General features: G+C 35.9%; 1 protein-coding gene across 15 annotated transcripts in view; it reads right to left on the bottom strand.

Moving 5' to 3' along the window:
- The window catches only part of Eya1 (EYA transcriptional coactivator and phosphatase 1), a 419,270-nt gene that overhangs the window by 88,795 nt on the left and 307,928 nt on the right, over nt 1–22,547 (bottom strand). For all 15 annotated transcript variants that reach the window (XM_019205234.2, XM_019205233.2, XM_033760575.1 and 12 more), the window contains 2 exons: nt 20,326–20,408; nt 19,746–19,932 (listed from right to left, as the gene is read on the bottom strand). In XM_019205234.2, the coding sequence (XP_019060779.1) occupies nt 19,746–19,932; nt 20,326–20,408 (270 nt within the window). The remainder of the gene's footprint in view (nt 1–19,745; nt 19,933–20,325; nt 20,409–22,547) is intronic.

The raw sequence follows: 22,547 nt of genomic DNA, 5'->3' as shown, positions 1-22,547 counted from the left end.
TACCAGGAATTGAACTCAGGTCCTTGTGCCTGCAAGGCAGGCGGTGGAACCACTGAGCCAAATCTCCAGCCCTTCCTAGATGGTTCTTTAAATGACACTTTCCTTCACAGAAGTTTTTTATGTTCATGGTGTCTTGCTGCACTGCATGAAGGACCAATTGGCTCCTTGAAGATTTAGGGATAAGTGTTCATATTTATTCCAGAGTAACAGGAGATTTCTGAGCTACATTTACCCCCCTGGGACTAGATGTGCCAGTGGTGGTTGTAAAGGAAACAGAATACGGGGTTCCTACTGGCTCCCTTCTCTGTGCTTGGGGAGGACTGAAGCCCTCCTTACTCATTTTCTGAGACTAAGGCTACTCCTTCCAAGCAGAATGAAATAACAGTTCTCCCGGACAAGAAGAACCTCTTACTATATGTATAACAACATGGGATGGAGTGCAGAGGAGCAGTGATCTCTGCTACACCCTAAAACTGCCTGCCAGGATAATACAGTGTAGAACCTGAAATGCAGTTTTCTGGGAAATCCGTAGAGAAGCTATCTGAACTTAGTGAACACAAGACAAGTTAATCAATGATTATATTGTACTTGTAGCTATGTGGCACTCAGATAAAAAAGAATGATGTATGTAACTTCCCTCAATGCAGATACTGTCGCATTTGAGAGTCAAGCCTTAAAGTATGTCAGACAATTATACAAATGAGCATGAAGCAGGTGCCAGATGCCAACTGACAGTGAAATACCTCTGAACTTTGAGATTCTCAAAATCAAATGAAGCATGAACAAGTCATTTTAGGAGATGGCATACCAAGCCCAAATTGGAAAAACTGAAAGAAAAATGCAGAGGGTCTGACTCAAATTCAGTAAGGAAGGTTATTATGGTTTCTTGTAGGTAGGTTCATTGAATTCAATGCTACTGGCCCAGAGAATCATATAATACCATTGGGTCTATTTCTAATGTCTTTAACTTTCATATACAGGGGGAAAAACTATTATGTGAAGCTGAGTTTGATTACTTTAAGGTAAGTAAATGGGACTGCATCTTATTCCAGAGATGGGAAGACAAAAAACAAAACAAACAAAAATCCACCACAAACATAATGGAAATTATCTAGAACTGATCTGGGTCTCAATGTTTCCTTCAAGGGAACACACCCAATAACCTAACTTTTTTTCACTAGTCCTCACCTGATAAAGGTCCCGCTGCCTTCCAAAAGCACCACAGGCTAGAGAACAAGCCTTCAACACACAAGTCTTTGAAGGACAATCGAAATCCAAACCACAGCAGAGACCAAATTGCCTATCCAATTTAATTTTAATTCATTCTCTCTCTCTCTCCTCTTTGTACTATAAACAGGGCTCACTGAATCTTTCCCGTAAAGAGTCAGATATGTAAACACCTTCTGCTTTCTGGGATACATGGTCTCTGCTAGAACTATTCGACACTTCCATTAATAGAGGCACACAGAATATAGGACAGATTATAGATTCTACCCAGCTGGATACAGGCACCAGGTATATAGGTCTTGTGTGTGATTTTGTTTTAACATCTGTAACACAATGGCCAAGTGTAGGCCCACACCTAGTGAATCTGAGGCAAGATGGGCACAATCTCAGGTCTAGGACTTCAGAGGTGCTCATTTGCCAGGTTCTTTGTAGTCAACTGCGTCTGGAGGACACAACCACAAGTTATAGGAGCAGGCAAGCATATCTGAGCTGCATTTATGAGTAAAGAAAATCTCAGAGGCCCTGTTATTGTCCAGCCATACCATTCACTCTACAGGAAATTCACTCTATGAAGAAATTTAGATGAAAAGAGAAATGGAAAAGGAGCACATAAGCCTTTCACCCTGAAAATTTAGGTTTTCTCTGACTCAGACTGAGTTCTCACAACTGAATCTAATCAATGTTTCTAACCCACCTCTAATCCACTAGTCAATGTTTTCTAAAACAATTCTCCTTTCCTGTAAGGCACTTAGGGGGAAGAGCTGCCTGGATCCAATCTCTACAACCAGAGAGCCTCAGAACTGAAACCTGAAATTCCTATTATTCTCACACTCTAAAGAGATTCCAGTGGTGGCTTAAACTTTGTGTTTGAGGTCTCACATGAGAGAATACCATAACGCAACAAGTGCTCCCAGTAGAGGATGAAATACGTACACACATTCACTCCGCTTCATTGTATCTCTTTTCCAATAAAAAGGGGAATGGAGTTGGAATATTTCTTTGGAAATTCTTTATATAATATTGTTTTGGAAAGATAATCTTGGAAACTTATCAATTTGAAGCAGCTACACAATAGGTCACTATGACTTTACACTGAGCCTTATCTGTCTATACTATCCAACACCACTAGAATTTGAAAATGGATGAGAAAGATTTTCTTTTGCGTTTTTGTTTTTGATCTTTGATACTGGGGGATTAAACCCAGGGCTTCATACATGCTAAGCACATGGTTTACCACTGAGCAACATCTATTGCTTTTATCCTACAATGATTATGTCACCGCTATACCAAAAATGCATTGCAACCCCTGACATTGCCGAATCCCACTCTGTCATACTACTGGACACCTTTTCTTTCCTGCCACTGGAATTTGTGGTATCTGACTCAAGAGACACTATTAGTTAATGCTTTGGTCCTAAAGGTTTCTAAATAGCTCTGATACAGTTTCCTGCTCATTTGCTAATACTCTTAGAGGCCTCCATCTAGGATGGTCTCTCTACCTTCCTAACTCCATCCCTACTTGGCTTCTCCCACCTCTGGGCCTTGGGATCCACTGTTTGTTCTCGCCGAACATGTTTCTCCCGGATATCATGGTGGCTCTCTTCCTGTACTTCAGGATTCTGCTGCAATGTCACTTGCAAGACAACTCTTCCAAAAATCATTCACCCCACTCTAACTCTTTTGTATGCAGCTTTTTACTTTTTATCCTGTCAAGCACTGTGATTATTAGGTACATTTTATATTTACCTTTCACCTATATCCTTCATATTCATAAACTCCCTCAGGGAAGAGAGACTATATTTTCTTCACTGATAAACCCTTCATGTCCAGAATTGTGCCTGGAATGTTTCTGAGGCTGAGTATACATTTATTGTTTAGAGAACCTAGCAAGGAGAATATTTCTGGTTACACAGCAAAATGTACCTGATCATTGATAATGCCCCACATAAGTCAATTTAACCACTTTTATTTTTTCAGCAATGTGTCACAGGTAAATACTTATCAGTGTGCTGTCATGCTGTTTGATGAGGGCTGGATAGGAGAACTCAAACACACTTGGTTCACTGTTTAATTCTTTTGGTTCAAATGTGTCATGTACATGTACCAATTTCTTATAGTGAATTTAATCATTATGCACTGCAAACACGTACTGATGAAAGTAAAAAAAAAAAAAAGATTCAAATTGTATAGAGACCTTAGAAATTCACATAGAAGAAAAAGGAGGCTAGGTCAGATGTCAAGGAGTGATGAGAAAAGGGCTTCCTCTAGGCTTTGGGATCATTTCTACCACTAATCTATTCAGCGATGTGTTTCTGCCCTTGTGGAACGGATGAAAAAAGTTGAGGTTCATAAAACGTAGGGGCTCCCAGGTAGCAGTGGGCTACAATTAAGACACAAACTCAGACTTGTGGGCTCTGAAACTTCCGCTCCATCTGTTTCCTCCAGCCTTACATCCCCACCAGACCTGACTTGTCTCAAATACAGCATCGCTTCTCTGAGACAGAAGTCTTTTTTGGCAAGGATGAGGCCAGAGAAAGGCTGCGTAGCCTCCAGTGGGCACACAGGGATGGTTGGCTGTCATGTTTTGCTGAAGGTATGGGGAGAAAGGAGCATTTCTGAGATCCAAGGTTTTATGAAATGTATGTGGACCTCGTAGATATGACCTTTCCTTTCACCACTTGGGAAACAACTCGCTACAAAGAGGGTGGATCTCACAAATGTCGGTCTCCCTGCACATCCTTTCTGACTTACAGGCTAGAACATGGATCATTGATTAGTTTAAATTTCACTGTGATGAACAATATAAACTAAAAATTGAGAGCACTGCCTGTGTATGTTTCAGAATGGTCTTGAAAACTTATGATTTATTTATCTAGATGGTATCTGTACCTCAGTTTTCTTTACAGTAAAGTGGGGATAACACCACTTCAGGGATATCAATTAATGCATGCTAAAATATTTTGTATAAGCACATTAGTGTTATCAGCATGTTAAGTGAATTGTTCAAGGTCGTCTGTCAGGGCTTCATTATCTTATTTGTAAAGATAATTATAGAATGATCTTTGAGTTCAAAAATGCTTTCATCCTTTAATGAAATTTATGCATGTTTTGATGAAAACAACACCTTTTCATTGAGCCCATTTGAAATGTTCTGTTTCTTTGGCTTTGAATACATATCCCTTCCCTGTCCTCTGTCCCTCATTCATTGACATCTTGCAATGCTGAGGATGAACTCAAAGTCTTTCCATTTTTTTTCTTAAATTCTTTATGTAAGAAACGTCTATCCATGCATTCTTTATGAGCACTGTTTTTTCTAGCATGACCTTCCAAAACTTTAGCTTTACTAGGTTTGGCTGGATATGTGGCTGTCTTCTTTGCTAGTCAAATGCCCCGTGCAGACAGAAAAATGACCTTCTTGCTCTCCCCCCCAGATATTAAAAGGTCATTGAATAGCTAATCAAATATTGAAGTGCATCATGAAACTTTCATATTTCAGTAGAAGAAACCATGCTTTCTGTTTTTCAATTAGGAAATTGTATAATGCAACTTAACACAATTACAAAATACATCTCAAGAGAAATGTGCTTTTGAAATAAGCTTTATCAGTATGAAAGCTGTGGTCTGGGAGATAATTTGGTGAACATATGTACTGGAACAGATCATTTAGAGGAAGCACTAATGAGAAAAGTTAGAAGGAAAGAAATTCCATGCAAATGCTGCAGTTGTTAGAATGCGTGCAGAGAGAACATTTAAAAGGCAGTACAGGGTGGAAAATAAAACAAATACATTAGTTAAAATCCCTGGTAGAGAAAAGAAAGTCTTACACTGAGATGTATTTTACGATTGATAATGTGTTTTATAATAGAGAGTACCTGACCTAAAACTAATAAGTCTGTTGATTAGATAGGGGAAGTTTGGGACTTTGAACAGAAAGAGGAAAATAGAGAGGTGTGTGCTCTTGGGACTACAATTGCTCAGTGCTGTAGTTCGGGTACTGGACAGTCCTCAAAGGCCCATTTGTTACATGGTTCCTTAGGTGGTGAAGTCATTTTGTTGTTTTGTGGTTCTGGGGATCAAACTCAGTGCTTCATTCATCGTAGCCATGCATCACTGATCTCCCTTCCTAGCCCCAGTAGAATATTTAAGAGGCAGAAGTCACTGACGGTGTGCTCTGAAAGGCATATGGTGGGAACCAAGCACCCTTTCTTCCTCTCCCTTGGTCTTTGGCCTGAAGAGGAGTAGTCCTGCTCCTCCATGCACTCCAACCATGCGTAATTCACCACTTCTCCTAAGGTCCATGACCACAAAGCCAGAGATCATGGACTGGAACCACCAAAACTATCAGCCAAAGCACACCTTTTCTAAGGGATTTTCTCAGGTATTTTATTACTGTGACTAAAAGATAACATACTAAAATTCTCAAAATATTTTCGCTTATTCACCAAAAAGGTGATACTTATCAAAATTAGGGTTGTAATGCAATTTGCAACATAAGTGTTTCCTGAGCATGGAATGACTATGATGAATGTTTTCTTTGGCATTTATTCTGTTGAATAAAACATTTAGTTCTTAATTTATGTTTTTCAAATAGTTTACATCGTACTTTTCAAGAAGGGTTTAAAATAACCCACCAATAGCGTACATATTAAGTAAACAGCATTTTAAAAATTAAAGAAAGAAAAATCTCATTTTCTTCTTCCTCCTATTCTTCCTCTATGTCTACTCCTTCCCCTCTTCCTTCTCTTTTTATTGTAGAACTGAGGTTTGAACCCAGAACTTTCACACTGAGCTACTGGCTCCCACTTTCTTTTTAAATTTCAAGACAGGTCTGACTAAGACCCTAAGTTGCCCAGACCGAGCTGGAATGTGTGGGCCTTTTGCCTCAGCCACCTAGGGCACTGAGATTACTGCACCAAGCTAAAAAATGTCTTCTTTTAGAAGAAAAATTTGCGTGGGAAAGATAAAATGAAGCCAGAGAGAGGAGAGTGCAGTTCACACAAGTCTGCTTGCTCTCAGCTTTGGTCAAAGTTATGCAAGGCTCTAGGAGTCTTGGGGTTCATAATGTGACAAAGGAGTTCCTGTTTGGAAACACCTCACAGGACTATTCAATGAGGGGATATACTGCAATGCCAGAAACAACCACCCATGGTAAATAAAACAGCAAGTTTCACAAGACTCATTTCTAAGGCTGATTACAGCCAATTTCACAGCTCTAGCATTCAGAAGTCAACACATAGAGCATGGTAGTCAGACACCTTGCATACCTGAATGATAAAACTGAAAGTATCTCAGGGAATGGAGCCATCACATACCATCCTGCCAATGAATAGAAGCAAGTCTCTCCAAGTTTTAAGAGCAGCGAGGTAAGAGGTTAGACTGAATTACTTTGAATGGAGCTATTAATTGCTGGGGTAAATGACACATGCACTTTACCAACACAGCTGTGTTAAGAGCAGCAGGGCAGTCTCTCAGCGAGATGATAACGTCTGATCAGGGAAAACCCCATGTGGAAGGCCACAGCCTGAGGTGGCACCCCTGAGATGCTTCCAGAAACACTTGGGATTCACATGGACGTACAAAGTAAGGGACTATCAAATCTTTAAAGTTGCATATGACAGTGTAAACCATGATAATTTTATTCTGGGAAATTTGTTTTTGTCATATCTTTGTCAGAAAAGGAGGAGAGGGGAGAGGATAAGGAAAAGGAAAGCAAAAAAAAAAAAAAATGGGGGGGGCTCAGCAAGACACTGAATAAATATTATTTTAGATCCTCAGTACATATTATTTCATCAAAAACAGAATCTTTAAAATAACCTTGATAATTTTATGTTGAAACCGTCCCATAAAAATTATGTAAATAGGGCTGGGGATTTAGCCCAGTGGCACCGAGCCTGCCTTGCAAGTTCAAGGTCCTGAGTTGGATCCCTGGTACCAAAAAAACAAAAAAAAATGTGTGAATAGATTAAAGGCGTGTGTCTTACAGTGTTAAGTTCAGGATCAACTGAAATTGAATTAATATAGAAAATGACTTTGACTTCCCAACCTGTGTTCTATAATCATTACTCTCTCTTCATATAATCACGGAGATCCTAGGTAAGTCACCTCCGTGGTCAAGCTTCAACAACTAAATGAAAGAGAGCTTCATCTTCTCTGGTGTGTGTCAATAACGTCACAGAAGCTTCTGTCATTCTTCTCGCAGATCTCAACCATTCCTTTAAATCCCCCCGATTCTACTTGCAGGAAACTGGTAAACCACAGTTAGGGCCCGTAGTCTCTGAAACACAATGCCCAAAAGCAAAGAACTTCAAAATAGAAGAACTCCATTTTCTGAAATCAGGATCTTGCCTTTCTAGTCACCTCTATTGCCCAGTACAGAATGTGGTTCCAGGCACCCCACAGTCGTTTATAAAAATATTCACACATTCATGGATGTGTGAATGCAAGAAGTGATGGTGCGTCAGTCAGCTGGCTGCCACTGGCATCATTTCATCCTCAGTTATCGTATTATTCAACGGTCTGGGTTGAACATGTCTAATCCAAAAATTAAAAATGCTCCAAAATCCAAAATGTTTTGAGTTACACAAGATGACAACATAGGATGACAACCATCCTGCAATGGCTGCAGTCTAAATGTAGATGCCCTGATTACCTTCCGGGTATACGTGTAAGACATCCATCTATCTATCTATCTATCTATCTATCTATCTATCTATCTATCTATGTATCTATCTATGAAATGAATTTTGGGCTTAGAGTCCTGTCTCCAAGATATATAGTGATTTATTTGCAGATATTAAAAACTCCTAAAAGTCTAAAATCTAAAATACTTCTGGTCTTTAGATATACCAAGGAGCTAAGTGACCTGCCCAGAGTAAATGGCAGAAGTATGATTCAAACCCTGGTTGCTTAGCCCAACAGCAAAGCCCTAGGCACCACTCCAGTTCCCCTAAATTCTGTTTAAGGAAGTGTGATACCCAAGAGATGCTCAGAGATACTCCCTGGTTGAGGGATGGGGGTGAAGAGAGCACAGGTGGAGAGTGGTACCTGGCCAGGTCTGACTGAGAAGCTATGTACATTATATTCACTCTCCAGTATTATCCTATCAAAGGGTCAGAATGGAGTTAAAGTAGAGAACCCCAATAACTAACTTAAGACTTGGTAACTTGCATGGATCCTACTCTGGGAATCGTTAGAGGACAAGAATGTCCTCCTCCATCTTCAGCAGGTGGGGATAGACAGGGGTTTATGGGAAAGATCACACCACAGCTTCCGTCTCCTGAGGCTGCCGTTCAGTGCACCATCAAGAGGCTCCACCGATGGCAGGCCGTCCAGGAACAGTCAGTCTTTCTGGATTCCTCATTTGGATTCAGCAAAGTAAAATTCCTCAGCATAGGAATCTTAGAAAGTCACTCCTAACTTTAAAAGTAAAAGCTTCCCTACAGTCCAGTTGCTTCATACTAACCTACTGCAATGGATTTGTAGAGTTGTCAACTTCCAAGCTAACTCTATTCTAAGTATTTTTAAGCCCGCTGTTCAAAACTCAGAAGAAATTCTCTTGAGAAAAAAAAACGGCAGACATGATTTCTGAACCAATCCACTATTAGCAAATTGACCAATAAAGAATGTGAAATGTAGCGACTACAGTGCAAAACACGGCATATACACAGTATAGAACAATATCACCAGTGACATACAAGCGAGAAGCTGCAGATTTTACTTTAAATAAGTGTTGAAGAAAATGTGATCTTAATATTATGCAGGGGTATTTGGTAAATTTCTCAAGGATTCAGAACACACGCACACATATATGTATGTTCTAAAAGCGTTCGAAGGTGGTTTACTTGATTAAGATGCCCACTTTCATGCCGAAATGGATGGCTTCCATTTTCCTTGATACGATATATCATTATCCCTACATTTATCAACATGAACAGTGAATAGAGAAGTGAAAACAGAGAAAGTAAGAGGAAGGCAAAATGAAGAACGAGATCCTTCTGGAAGGAAGGAAGGAAATACAGCAAAGAGATATTGTGGGAAGTTGCTCCTTAAGCAACCCCACAACAGGCAACCATTAGGGAAAAAGGGAGTGGGGCTATGGCAGATTTGGGAAAGCGTAAGATCGAAGAGGAAGTATATGCAACTGGCTCAAGCTATACAAAACCTGGCTTGGTAATTCGACAAATATTACATTTCAAGGTAACCTCAAATACACTGTACTATGTAGCTCTTCTCTGCAATTTCAGGCCTGCATTAGTTTTATCAGCAGAGCTCCTTCATTTAAAACATATTTAACCAAGTACCTCATAGTATACACCTCTGCCAAGTGCCATAAATGATCAAACGAGTATCACATAGCTACTAACTTTCAGGAGTTTTTGTTTACATTTTAATTTTTCTGCCCATTAGAATGCTTTTCTGATGTGTAATCCAAGCTTCCAGAAGATAAACTCTATACCTGTTATTGACCTTGCCTTAGCTTGCACTCCGTAAAATGGGGTCACTACAATACTGTTACATTCATAGAGTCTGGTTAGAATTAACTGAGTGACTGCGGACAGGTACTAGGTGTATGTTTGTATAAACAAATGTATGCTTGAAACCGCTGGAAAAAACCAAGGAGCTGGGCACAGAAGGTGAGGGGAAGGGTTACTCTTCTCTAAGCATTTTTGTGTCTTTAAAATTTCACCCTACACTCATAAATTATTACTGTTTTAAAAATGCATTACTAGAGACAGGCATGGTGGCGCATGCCTGTAATCCCAGCACTCAGGAAGCTGAGGCAGGAGGATCTCTCTGAGTTCAAGACCAGCCTGGGCTACATAGTGAGTTCCAGGTCAGTCTCAACTACATAGTGAGACCCTGAATTTTAAAAAAAAATGCATTACTAAATATTTTTTACTACATTTATAAATTTGGATATCAAGCAAGGAACAAAATTGTTAGCTATGAATCCACCACTCTTACCTTGATGTAACACTTAATTCAAAACTCACTGGACCACCCAATCCCAGTTTAATGAAGTGGAAGGATGTCAAGCAGAAGTAACTGCATGTCCTCTTCCAAACTTCTCCAGGAAAAAAATTGAATCAGTCCATGCTGATGTACTCAGCTTAAACGAGGATACTTATTCTGTTGATTGGTGCTGGTCTCATAGAGTGCTTAGTGCTTTACAAGCATTTTAAATAAGGAATCAGTTATGAAAAATATAATAAATGGGAGGGTAAGTAAACTAATTAGCTTGATAATTTATGACTTATTTTGATTATATACAAATTATATGTTGTATAGAAGTATAAGAAAGGACGATATCTTGGAATCCAGTGTACTAAAATTGACTCTGTAAGACATCCTGACTTTGGCCAAATAATCAAAAAATTAGACAGACCTATAATAGGGCATACAAATGGATAAATGTTGAAAGACTGAACTTTGCACTTCTTAGAAACAAAGTTCAAAATTCAAAGGTAACAAACTCATTTTTATTACATTCTTGACAATATAAAACAAAGAGTGAACTTTACTTCCATGAATTTTATAATCTCATTAAGTTTAACATAGTATATACTCTGAAGAAAAAGAAAAGAAACAAACGCCAGCAAGACCAACAAATCCAGCAACCTAAAACAAACATCTGTTTTGTTTTCTCACATCCCAATAGCCTAGCTATTTTAGTTACAAATATTTGTTTTGCTGACAAACGTTTCCAAAAAAGTTAGTGAAACTGTTTCACTGAAATGGCTTGTTTTGGAGCTGAACAAATTGCAGACTTTTCTGAGGTCCACAGGCATCTATGGAAATGAGGTAAGTATGGCCTACAGATTTTCTGAACGGTTCACTCGGCAACATGTGGGCATCACGCGGCAGGCTATTGCAAATCTCCGGGTCATGTCCACAGCGAGCGCTCATAGCACGTTAGGGATTATAGATGAGACCCCAATCACCCGCATTCATAGGGAAGATTTCTGGCAGCTCAGTTTTTCACCCTGTCACATTGAGTTCCTGGGAGAGCTCAGAGTTCTGCAACTGCACAAGAAGGTTCCTGTTTTTTGAGCACTTTGCTCTACTTTCTTTTGCCTTGGCAGGGATCAAAGAAGTAGGGGAACAAATAGTTTCCCATGCATATTGAATTCCCTCTTGCATTGATTTTTTTCCTCAGTCACTTGAAATTCAATATTGGCAAAATTCCTGTACATCACCTTAACCACTAAGTTGTCTGCATGCAGTCAGCAAGTGTGGAGGTAAATTTCAACATTAAGATTTTGTTAACTTCAAATGAACAAATCCTTTGAAGAACTGATTTTTGTGTCATTCATAATAAAATTCATTCCTAATAAGTAATTGGCTTTTACTTCATATTAGTCTAAAACGTTTTATTCACCATTCATCTTTTCCTCTCCTTGTGTCTTGAAGCATTTTACAAAACACAGTGTCAAAAGTCCTTTTCTAAGAATTCAACCTCAAAATTCTACAACCTACTACCTACTGTTTATCGAATATTGAAGAGCTATGTTCCTTATATTTCTCATCTGTAAGATGGAAACAAATAGTAGGTAGATCATGGCTGTATAAGATTGTCTATGATACTGAATGTAAATCTCTAAGGATAAAATTACATTTTCTTATATTTTACTGGTATTATGATTGTAACTATGATAATCATTATAAAATGCTCCAAGAGATTTTGGACAAAAATATGTTGAGCCAAATTATTTGAATACACTCAACAACTACATTACAAATAAGTGTTCACATTTTGATTATTCTTTAGTTTTATCTCAAAGAAAAAGTATTTTTAAAGCAGTGGCTTAAGTGTTTTTGAGAAAAGTCAACTTATTTTTTAAAATGCCTTTATGAAAATACTCTCAAACTGTTAAATTTTTTATCTTTTTAAAAAAATGTTTTTTATTGTGTTGATAATCATCTCTCTGAGAGTTCAGTACAAGGAATTCGAATCCATGCTTCAAGACCAAGAGACAAAATATTATTTTAGATATTAGCACAAAACACCCCAAACTTTTTCTCTCCCTTTGTACTTTGGGAATTGAAGAAAATCATTGACTCACGAAAGATTTTTTTTCTAAAAGAAATTTAAAAATAAATAAAACCCATCATTTAAGATTTAAGGCAGTGATAGATTTAATTATAATGAACAAAAGTTGATTCTGACCAAAGTTTTCTTTTATACATAGTGGAATTTTACTTTACCAAGGAATACACTTCTTAGAAAGTAAACAAATTTTCAATAATTGGGTAATTGTAACTAATTACAATGTACCATATACCATCATAATTCTAAAATTTTTTCTTCTGTAATATGTTTATAATACATGCCTCACAAAAAGAGAGGGTTCTTATGGTAATTAAAATGAAAATAAAAATATTTTGAAGTCAGTAAAAGTGAAATTTTGTTCTAAACAACAAAAAGTATACTTGGAAGGTAATTTAGAGAACTGAATGCTAGAAAAGATGAAAGATCTAACATGAATCATCTAAACTTCAGTCTTAGCAAACTAGAAAAAGAAAAGTGAGTAAGTCAAAAGTAAGCCGAGAAATAATGAAAAGAAGCCATTGAAATTTTTAAAAATAGAGAAAACCATCAGCACTGGCTTTTTAAAGATCAATTAATAATTTAATCCCTGGCCAGGTTAGTTAAGATAAGAAGAGAATACACAAACCACTACTATAAGAAAATGAAGGCCATTTCTAGAGATTTCATGATTAACAGGATGATAAAAGAAACTTATGAAAACCCTATGCCCACAGATTTAATACACCAGGTGAAATAGACCAACTCCTTGAAAGACAATCTACCAAAACTCACACAAAGAGAAACAGAATCTTAATAGATCTACATTTATTGAAGAAATTAAATAATCTTCCTGACAGAAAGCACTGGCCCAGATGAGTTCACTGATGAAGCCTATCAAATATGCAATGAATAAATGATTTGAATTTTCTAAAATCTGTTCCAGAGAACAGAAGCAGAGGAAAAGCTTCCTAATTCAATGAATCCAGACTTACTGTAATTCTAAAACCAGACATCATCATTAAATGTCATAAAAACATGGACAAGTATTTTTCATGATTAGAGATAAAAATATTCTTAATAAATATTATCAAACTAAATCTAAGAACATATAGATAAGAATTACACACTAAAAAGAGTTATATACAATGAATTTAAAATTATTTAAATTAATTTTAGGTCTGAAAGGTTGGGTCAGCATCTGAAAACTTATTACACTGACAGGCTAAAGAAGAAAAACCGTGATCTCATCCACAGATATAGCAAAAGCATTTGAAAAATCCAACAGCCATTCATGACCAAAACTCTTGGCAAATTAGGAATACAGAGGAATTTCCTCAAGTTCATAAAGGGTATATAAAGAAATCTACATTGTACTTTATGAATATCTAAAGAGTTCAATGGTATCTAAAGAAATCAACATTATACTTCACAGTGAGAATCTAGATTTTTATTTTAAGATCAAGAAGGCAGAAAGCATGTCCTTTCTACTATTATTTAACATTATACTAGAAGGCCCTGTAATGTATGTAATAAGCCAAAAAAGGAAATAACAGATCCACGAATTGGGAAAGAAGAAGAAATAAAACAGAATTTGTTTATCGGTGATAATGGCTTATATAGAAAATAGCAGAGAATTAACAGAAAGTTACTCTTGGAGCTGGTAATTACACCAATGTTGTAAGACACAGAATGACAGACAAAACGATACTGATTATGTTCCACCAAAAAAGAGGAAAGAGAGGGCGGGAAAGCAAGAGGGGAGGAAGGAAATATGCATAAATCTAAAAAAAATTGTGCAAGATCAATATGAGGAAAAGTACAAAGCTCTGATAAAAAAAATCAAAGCTGTAAGAAAATGCAGAGATTCCACAAACATGCATGGGAGTATTCAGCATTGTAAAAATGTCACTTTATCCCAAGGTATCTATACATTCAACTTAGTTCCAGTTGAAATCCCCAAAATTTACTTTGTGAATATTGATTCTGTAGTTTAAATGTAGAGGCAAAAGACCTAGACCAGTGACGGGAAACCTCTTAGAGATTTCGATGATATAAACAGCTCGACCTCGCATGTGTGCCGTGGGTTCACCACTACTGCCCTAGATTAAGCCACACAATTTTGAAAGATAATAACACAGTCACAGAACTGACTTTAAGATTTACTATTTAGCCTCAAAATACTCCCCCCGCCCTTCCATCATACTTATCCCGTCATCCTTGACACTTTCCAAGGAGTTCTGGAAGTGCTCTTTTGTAGGTGTCTTTATGGGGTATGATCAAAACTACAGGGAATACTGCTTCTGAGGGACATCCAATGGGAATGCAGGTTTTATAAAAACATTAATGCATCCTTATCCGTCTTAGTCACCAGATCTGGCACTGTGCTACCTCTGACTCTTTCTCAAAGCCAAAATGTTCATGGAAGGTAAATGTTTTGAATTGATTGGGACGCTGAAGCAACTACAACAGTGCAACTAAAGATACGAAAGATGACTTCCTGACTGCTTCGTAAAGTGGCAGGAAAGATGGAACGGTTGTGTTCGAAGTGAGAGGAAGTTTTCTGAGGGAAATGTGCTTTCCTTGTAATAAATTTTAAAAATGTAAACATTCACTGTATTTTTCAGTCACCCCTCGTAGTAAAACACTATGCTATTAGTGAAAGAATAAGCAAGCAGTGGAACAAAATAGAAAGTCCAGAAATAGAAGCACTAACAGTCAACTGATTTTTGGTAGAGGAACAAACACAATATAATGGAAAAATACAATCTTTACATAAATGACATTGGAGCTGCACTGAACATGCACTTTAAAAAAACTATATCCAAAAATTACTCCAAAATATATCAGAGACCTACATGTAAAACACAAAACTATAAAAGGTCTAGATGATGACACAAGATAAAACCTAGATGACCTTGGGTTTGGCAACAAGCTTTTAGATGCAGTATTAAAGTGTAATTCATGAAAAATTTTTGACAAGTTAGAATTCATTAAAATTATGAGAAAATGAAAAATAAAGGGAAACAAAATCTCTAGATAGTGAGGGAAGGAGGGGTTGAAGGCCAGGGAATGGGGGGAAAAAGTTACTTTGGGAAAGACATTGTTAAAAGAAAGAAAAGACAAGTAGTCAAGACACAGATTGAGAAAAACATATTTACAAAACATTATCTGGCAAAGGATTTATACTCAAAATACACAAAGAAATCTTAAAACTGAATAAGCAAACAACCTGATTAAATGCAGGCAAAAGATCTGAATGGTCGATTCACAGTAGAAGATACAGAGATTGTACATTAGCATGTGAAAAGAAGTTTCATATCATGTGTCACTAATGAACTGCAAACTAAAACAAGACACCACTGCACAGCTATTAGAATGGCCAAATCCGAACAACTGGCAGCATTAAAGGCTATGATGCAGGGCAACAAGAGCTCAATGACTGTTGGTGAGACTGCTGAATGGCACAGTCACTTTGGAATATAGTTTGGTGGATTCTTCCAAAGCTAAACATCATTTTACCATACAATCCAGGGTCACATTCCTAGATAGTTACCCATGTAGGCCGAAAACTTACATATACACAAAATCTTGCACCCAAAGTTTATTGCAACTTTGTGCATAACTTCTGCAAAGTGAAAGCAACCAAGATGTCCTTCAGCTGGGGACTGGAAGAGGCTGGCACGGCTGGCTGAAGAGGAACTGTGAATTTTTTAATCTATAAACTGAAATCTTGCTCAGTAAGCAGATAATATCTCACTGCATTTCTTGAAGTGCACAGATTTTTATATAACTCCAGATGATGTAAATTTATCAACGTATAGCTAACAAATTCATGCTATAAAATATGGATCGTTTTTAATTTTTAAAATAGACTAAACTTTTGAGATTAAATTTTTATATTCAGATTACATATTTTAATGAAATAATAATGGTAGTTTAAAAGGAGCATATACCTTTTAATATTTAATTATAATTAAGATTTTTTTCAGTTTTTAGTTTTCATTAGTACATGTTTGCAGAAAATAATAATTAAATTCCTTATGGGGAGTTGATACGTGTATATAACCCATCCTAATTCTTTTTGCATTCCCTTTCCCTCTCTTCCTCCTCTCTCCCTCAATCTTGATTCCCTTCCCATTTGAGAAAGAATTTATCTCCCTGCATCCTATTATATATCTTTTATTTTGCTCTTTATAGACTGGATTTCCTATATAAAAGAAACTATGTGATACTCAAATTTGTGTGTTCCAATTTATTTTACTTAACATCATGCTGTTAAGGTGCATCTATTTTCCTATAAATGAGCCAAGTTTATCCTTCTTTACAGCAGAGTAGTATTTCATTACATGTCAATATATTTCTTTATCCATTCACCTGTTGATGAATATATGGGCCACTGCTAAGATTTAGTTAGCTAGTATGAATTGTGCTGCCATAACTATAGATACACATATATTATCATAATACGATGTCCCAAGCTCTTTTGGAAAGGCATTTAGAAGGGGAATAGCTTGATTAAGTAGAATTTCCAGTTTTTCAAGGAATCTATGAACTTATTTCTATAGTAGTTGCACTAGTTCACATTTCCACCAACAATAAAGATAGGCTTTTTTTCCCCACAGCCTCACCAGTATTTGTTATTATTTGATTTTTTTGATGGCAGCCATTTTTTTCTGGAGTAGGATGGAATCTCAGTGATGTTTTAATTTTCATCTAATGACCAGCAATGCTCAACATTTCTTTATGTATTTGTTGGCCACTCATACTATGTCTTCCGAGAAGTATATATTAATTTCACTTGATTTTTGAGCTTAACATGTATAAGGAAATATATGCTCATGAGTAAACACTTCATATTATCACAGGCTTAAAAGGTACTTATTCATCAAATATTTTTACAAATATACAAAACAAAACAAAACAAAACAAATTGGTCCTTATATTTTTCCTTGAAAACACCTTACAAGGTTATCTTCATTTATTCATTAGAACATAATAATTCTACAAACAATGCAAGAACAGACATCATGAAGGATAAGAGGAGCTGCACATGTACCTGTAGGTTTGTCTTACTGCCGAATATTATGAAATCAAAAGGCCATATATAAAGTCAGAAAATGGCTAACTTTACTATACTGTAAAACACTGACTATAAACACAATAGACTATTAAAATAAAAACTTGAAATCATTTCAAGAGAAATAGACATTCATTATTTCAACTACTTTTTAGTTCTATCTCGAAACAGAAACTATATTCATGTTTATTAAATCATTCCATCTAGTTCTTTAAGGATGTATCCTTATGATCCATCTTTTTCATTAAGAAGAACAAACCTATAATTTTATATATGACTAGTAAGAAAAGAGAATTAAAGTCAGAAAAAATTTGGCTGAATCCATAGTCTTGTTATAAATATCAAAACCAAAACAAAACCCAGACCAAATCACTGACATTTTAAATCAATCCATATATTTTCTCAATGTGGAAACTCAGTAAACTTCCACTTCTAATTGCAGAACATAAAAAAGGCCAATTTGTAAACCTTCATCTTATTCAGTGGTAAATTTAAGAAATCTGAAAAATATATTTCCCCCTCATTCAATTTATAATGAAATTGAAATAAGTAACTAAGTAACTAAGCACTTTTCATTCAAAAGTTAAAATACATTATTCACTTTTGCAAAAAAATCATACACACATCTTGAAATTTGTAATTTTGTATTGTTCCCAGGTAGCATGGGCTTGTGCCTAGCCACCCCACTCTTTCACATGGCATCCCTTGTATAGATAAAATGCTAAGACAATGTCAGGTTTCAGAGACAAACTCTCATGGTGTGACCAAATGGCAAAACTAATCAGTCTTCATTTAAACAATAAGTCTTACTGTACCCTGCACAACAAAATATCATGAATTGAATAAAACTCCTTGCTTTTTAGTTTTTTTATTCTATTATTCCACAGCCCATAAAACATTTTTCTACATCTCATCACATAGTTGTCCTCTTTTCAAATGCCTTTTAGCCCTCAAGAAACCTTTCATGGCACAGTTATTCTCACACATTAACTCTCGCTAAAGTTGGGAAAGTTGTAATTTTTCCTTATATGTATATGAAGCTTATGGAAGTAGAGAGGAAAATTCAATGAAACTTCTGCAATAAGATCCATATATTCTATAAAAAGCTTTATCTTTAGTATGGTTAATAGAAGTGAAATTTTTTTAAAAGACAGAAAAGAGACACATATACTCAGTTCCATGGATGCTGTATTTACACATGTGAACCAAGTGAAGAATATTGAGCTAGTTCTTTGAAAATAAACATAAATGGAATACAATGGTCAAAGATTAGCATAAACAGGAGTCATTTGAAATGAGTTAGAGGACAAATTTAAGAGTGATATAATTTCTTCCTTTAGAATAAAAGTGTTAGCATGCATTTTTTTTTAACAAAAGAGAAAAGATAGAACACAGAAATTTAAAGGATGGGAGGTATCTCTTAATACTTATAAATTACTCCTATAGTCAAAATTTAAATTAGCATTAATCAGAAAAAATGCATTTCTTAGATTTATGAAGAATTAGCCAGAATTAGCACTGTGTACTACATCAGGTATGTCTTCTTTGATCCAACTTGTAGCCATAAAGTAGGCTAAAGTCTGGAAATAGGCAAGAGCCAGAAAACTGAATCTTTGAGGTTAATAGCTTGTTTGATCATCTATGAAAGCAACAACTCCATTTTTAAAAAATTAAGGCAAGGAGGCGAGAAGTATGAGAGAAAATAAAATAAATGCAAGCGAATATCAAGTCAGGAAAGTAAGCATACAACCTGAAGCATTCCAGAAAGAAATAATTAATAAAAGGGAAGGAGTGCCAAAGAAATAATGTAGGAAAATGTCCGCAGGTGGAGAGGTTGCATTTGAAAGGCCCTCAAGGGTTGTGCGGAAGGGTGGAACGACATCCACACTCAGACACATCGTCATAAAGGTCACAGAACACCAGGAGTGGGGAAGGGCGTGGCGAGGGCTTGCTGGCTGCTACAATCAATCTTTTGGTGTTAACTGATGTTTTTAACCTTCAGTAAATGTATTACTTTGATGAAAAACATTATTTAATAATGGTGAATATTAAATTCCGGGCCATGCCATTAATTTTCATATTCAATAGATGGTATCTACAAATTACTTATAGTTGTAGCAAAACATTTCAAATTATATTTATAAAAAACTATGACTAAATATATACATATATCTTGAAAGTTGAGAATATTTACAAATAAAATATTCCATGGGCTTTTCAGGCTTATATACTTTATATTAAACATCAAACAGAAAGAAAGCAAATTTCATGATCATGCTGCTTAATTTATGCGTAGTCTTTGCCAAAGCTTGCCAAAAATGTGCAACCACGGAGTGAATATATGACTGTAAGAAAATGCACTTAAACCACTAGAAATGTAGCCTGCAGGACTAATAAAACGCACAAACTTACCTGCCGTGGGATCAGTAATGGCTTGGCTTGTGATGCCAGACGGCGGCTCCTGAAGCTGGTAGGTGGCATTGGTGGATGGCGTCGTTGGACTGGTGTTGCTGCTCGTCATGTAATGTGCTGGGTATGGGGAGCTGTTATAATACTGTGCATACTGACCCTGGCCAAAACTGGGATAAGATGGGTAGTCCTACCAAATGAAACCACACATGAATAATCTGTCAGTATACGTTCGCTTTTTCATCTGCAATTCAAAGTACACTTACAAATGCTGGTGTTTCTGTTTCTTTTCTGCGTTTACCCAAACAAGTACATATTTACTGAAGAGTTTAGATTGAAAACAAATTTTATACAAGATGATATGCATTTCTCACACATATTCTATTCTAAGGTACAGAATCCAAAAACTAAACAACTTGCCATAAAAGACTGCAATAGATATTTTTAAAAGGAAATAAAACAACTCTTAAAAGCTTAGGAGAACTCTCATTATAGTTTAATATATAAGCAGATCTTTCTTCATGTAATAAAATCATGCCATATTTAAAAATATTTCAGAAGTTGAATTGGCTTTATAAATTACCTGCTGTGAACTGTTAAATCCAGAGGAATTTGTGAGTGAATTATTTCCTGAATATAATCCTGACGATGTTGTAAAACTGCTACCTAAAACAAAATGAAAAGAAATATAGCTCACCAAGCCACACAGAATAATATGACTACTAGAAAACATCATTTAGGTAAGGCACAGCTGGAGTGTGGTTTATCTTCAACAGTAGAATCCTTTGACACAAATATTTTATTGTTAACCATTTCAATTTCACCATAACATGAAAGTAAAGAAAGTTTAAATATCTGATTACAAGATTAATTCATCTGAACTGAGGACAAAATTACACAAAATTATAAATTATACACAATTAGACACTGAGTTTCCCACTTCAATTTGTGAAAACATACTAAGATTTTCCAGCTCTTTACATGAAATATGCCGTGATGGAGGAATAGAAGGAGGAGAAGGAGGGGAGAAAACAGTTAAGATGTGTTACGTACAGGTACCAAGTCCTCACAAGGAATGTAACCACTACATAGTATAAACACATACTACTAAAAAAATTAGAAAGAGAAAAATAAAAACTCCAGAATATATAAAAGAATTCCTATAATGCAATAACAACAAAAAAAGACACCAATTTTAAGAATAAGCAAATGAGTTGAACATAGTTCTACGAATGATACACAAATGATTCACCAGTTATGAAAATGTACAGAAAAAAAGAAATATGCATAGCGTAAAATGAATGGATTGTTAAGGTTCCTGTTAACTCAAATACTGTAATGCTGCTTCCAAGAATTTATAATGATTTAAAAATGTCATTATTTACATGGTCATTATAATGGCCCCCTGGGAAAGCTGTTTCATTATTTCATTTCACAGAAGACCAAATGGCAGCATTCAAAGAATTTGTTACCATAAAGACCAAGGAGGAACATGGTCAGCATTTTATCTATTAGTTGTTACTGTCAGGTCAGCATTCTACTTGTTGGACGTCCTTATTCAAATAATAAACAGTAGGCACTGTGCAGAATGAAACACAAGACCAAAGCTTACTCTTCTTGTTTGTATTATTTACTATCTTACCGTTAAGCGGTACAAAACAAAACTATGCTATTTTTGATGATCCTATTGGTAGAGAATTTTTAAAAAATCAGATCAGGGACTGGCAATTGAGTGAAAAAAGAAAAGCTATTTATAAACTTCAAAATGAGAATCGAAATAAATATGAGATTTCTGTTGGTTTATTGAGCTAATGATTAGGAAATTTTGTTTACCATTTAACCTAGAAATTTTGCTCTCAAGAATCTACTCTAAGAAAAAATTTATGAATTTATTCAAAGATGATCTGCAGTGCTGTTTCTAACAAATATGTTTAGAAAGCAGCCCCAAGTCCTCAGTAAGTGCTATTCAGAAAATGGAATACTAGAAAGTAATACTGATGTTGCATGACATGGAAAAATTTTCCGCATTCTTTTGTGAAAATAAAAACTAAAACAACAAAAACTATTTTTGTTGATCTCATTAGAGCACCAAAATCTCTCATTATCTCTGAAGTATTCAATCTATACTCATGTCACATTCATTAAACAAATGTATATTTTCTACCTTAGAACCTTTGTGTTACTTGAGAAATAAAAGCCATTTTAAAATTTAAATTTTGTCATAAATGAGTGGGAGAGGCAATAAACGCACTGGGAAAACCTGGAGGAAGTCTTCAATGTGAACGTGTCATTCATAGATGGCTACAAGTATAAAACACGGTAGTTGGTTTATGCCAATTATCTGCCTACTACTGGACATTTAATTACTGGTTTAAGAGTCAGAAAACATAGAGGTTTTCATTCATCAGTTATGCATTATTTGGACCTTGGACAATTGTATTGGTACTCTAATACACAATCTTTTTTATCTATAAAAATTCTACTTCATAGAGTTCTTAAAAATCAAGTGGGATGACATTTCAGAAAGCATAATGACCAGCACCAAGGAAGGCTGAAACAAGAGGATCACAAGTTAGAGCTTAACCTGAGCAGATTCTATTTCAAATGAAAAAAATAAAGGTTTGGGATGTAGTTCAGTGTGAAAGTCCTGGGTTCAATTCCCAGTGCCTACTGAAAAAAAACAAAAAAACAAAAACAAAAACCCCAAGCCAAAACAAAACAACATAAATGGATATTGTTAGTCTCAGAAACATTAGGCATTATTTAAAACAGCAAAAAATCTAAAATTCTCTTCCGTATATCTTT

Source organism: Fukomys damarensis, unplaced genomic scaffold (genome assembly GCF_012274545.1).
Source record: "Fukomys damarensis isolate Sample0158 unplaced genomic scaffold, DMR_v1.0_HiC HiC_scaffold_5, whole genome shotgun sequence".
NCBI lineage: Eukaryota > Metazoa > Chordata > Mammalia > Rodentia > Bathyergidae > Fukomys > Fukomys damarensis.
The sequence above is the reverse complement of the archived record's forward strand: the minus strand, read 5'-3'. Positions and strand labels throughout refer to the sequence as shown.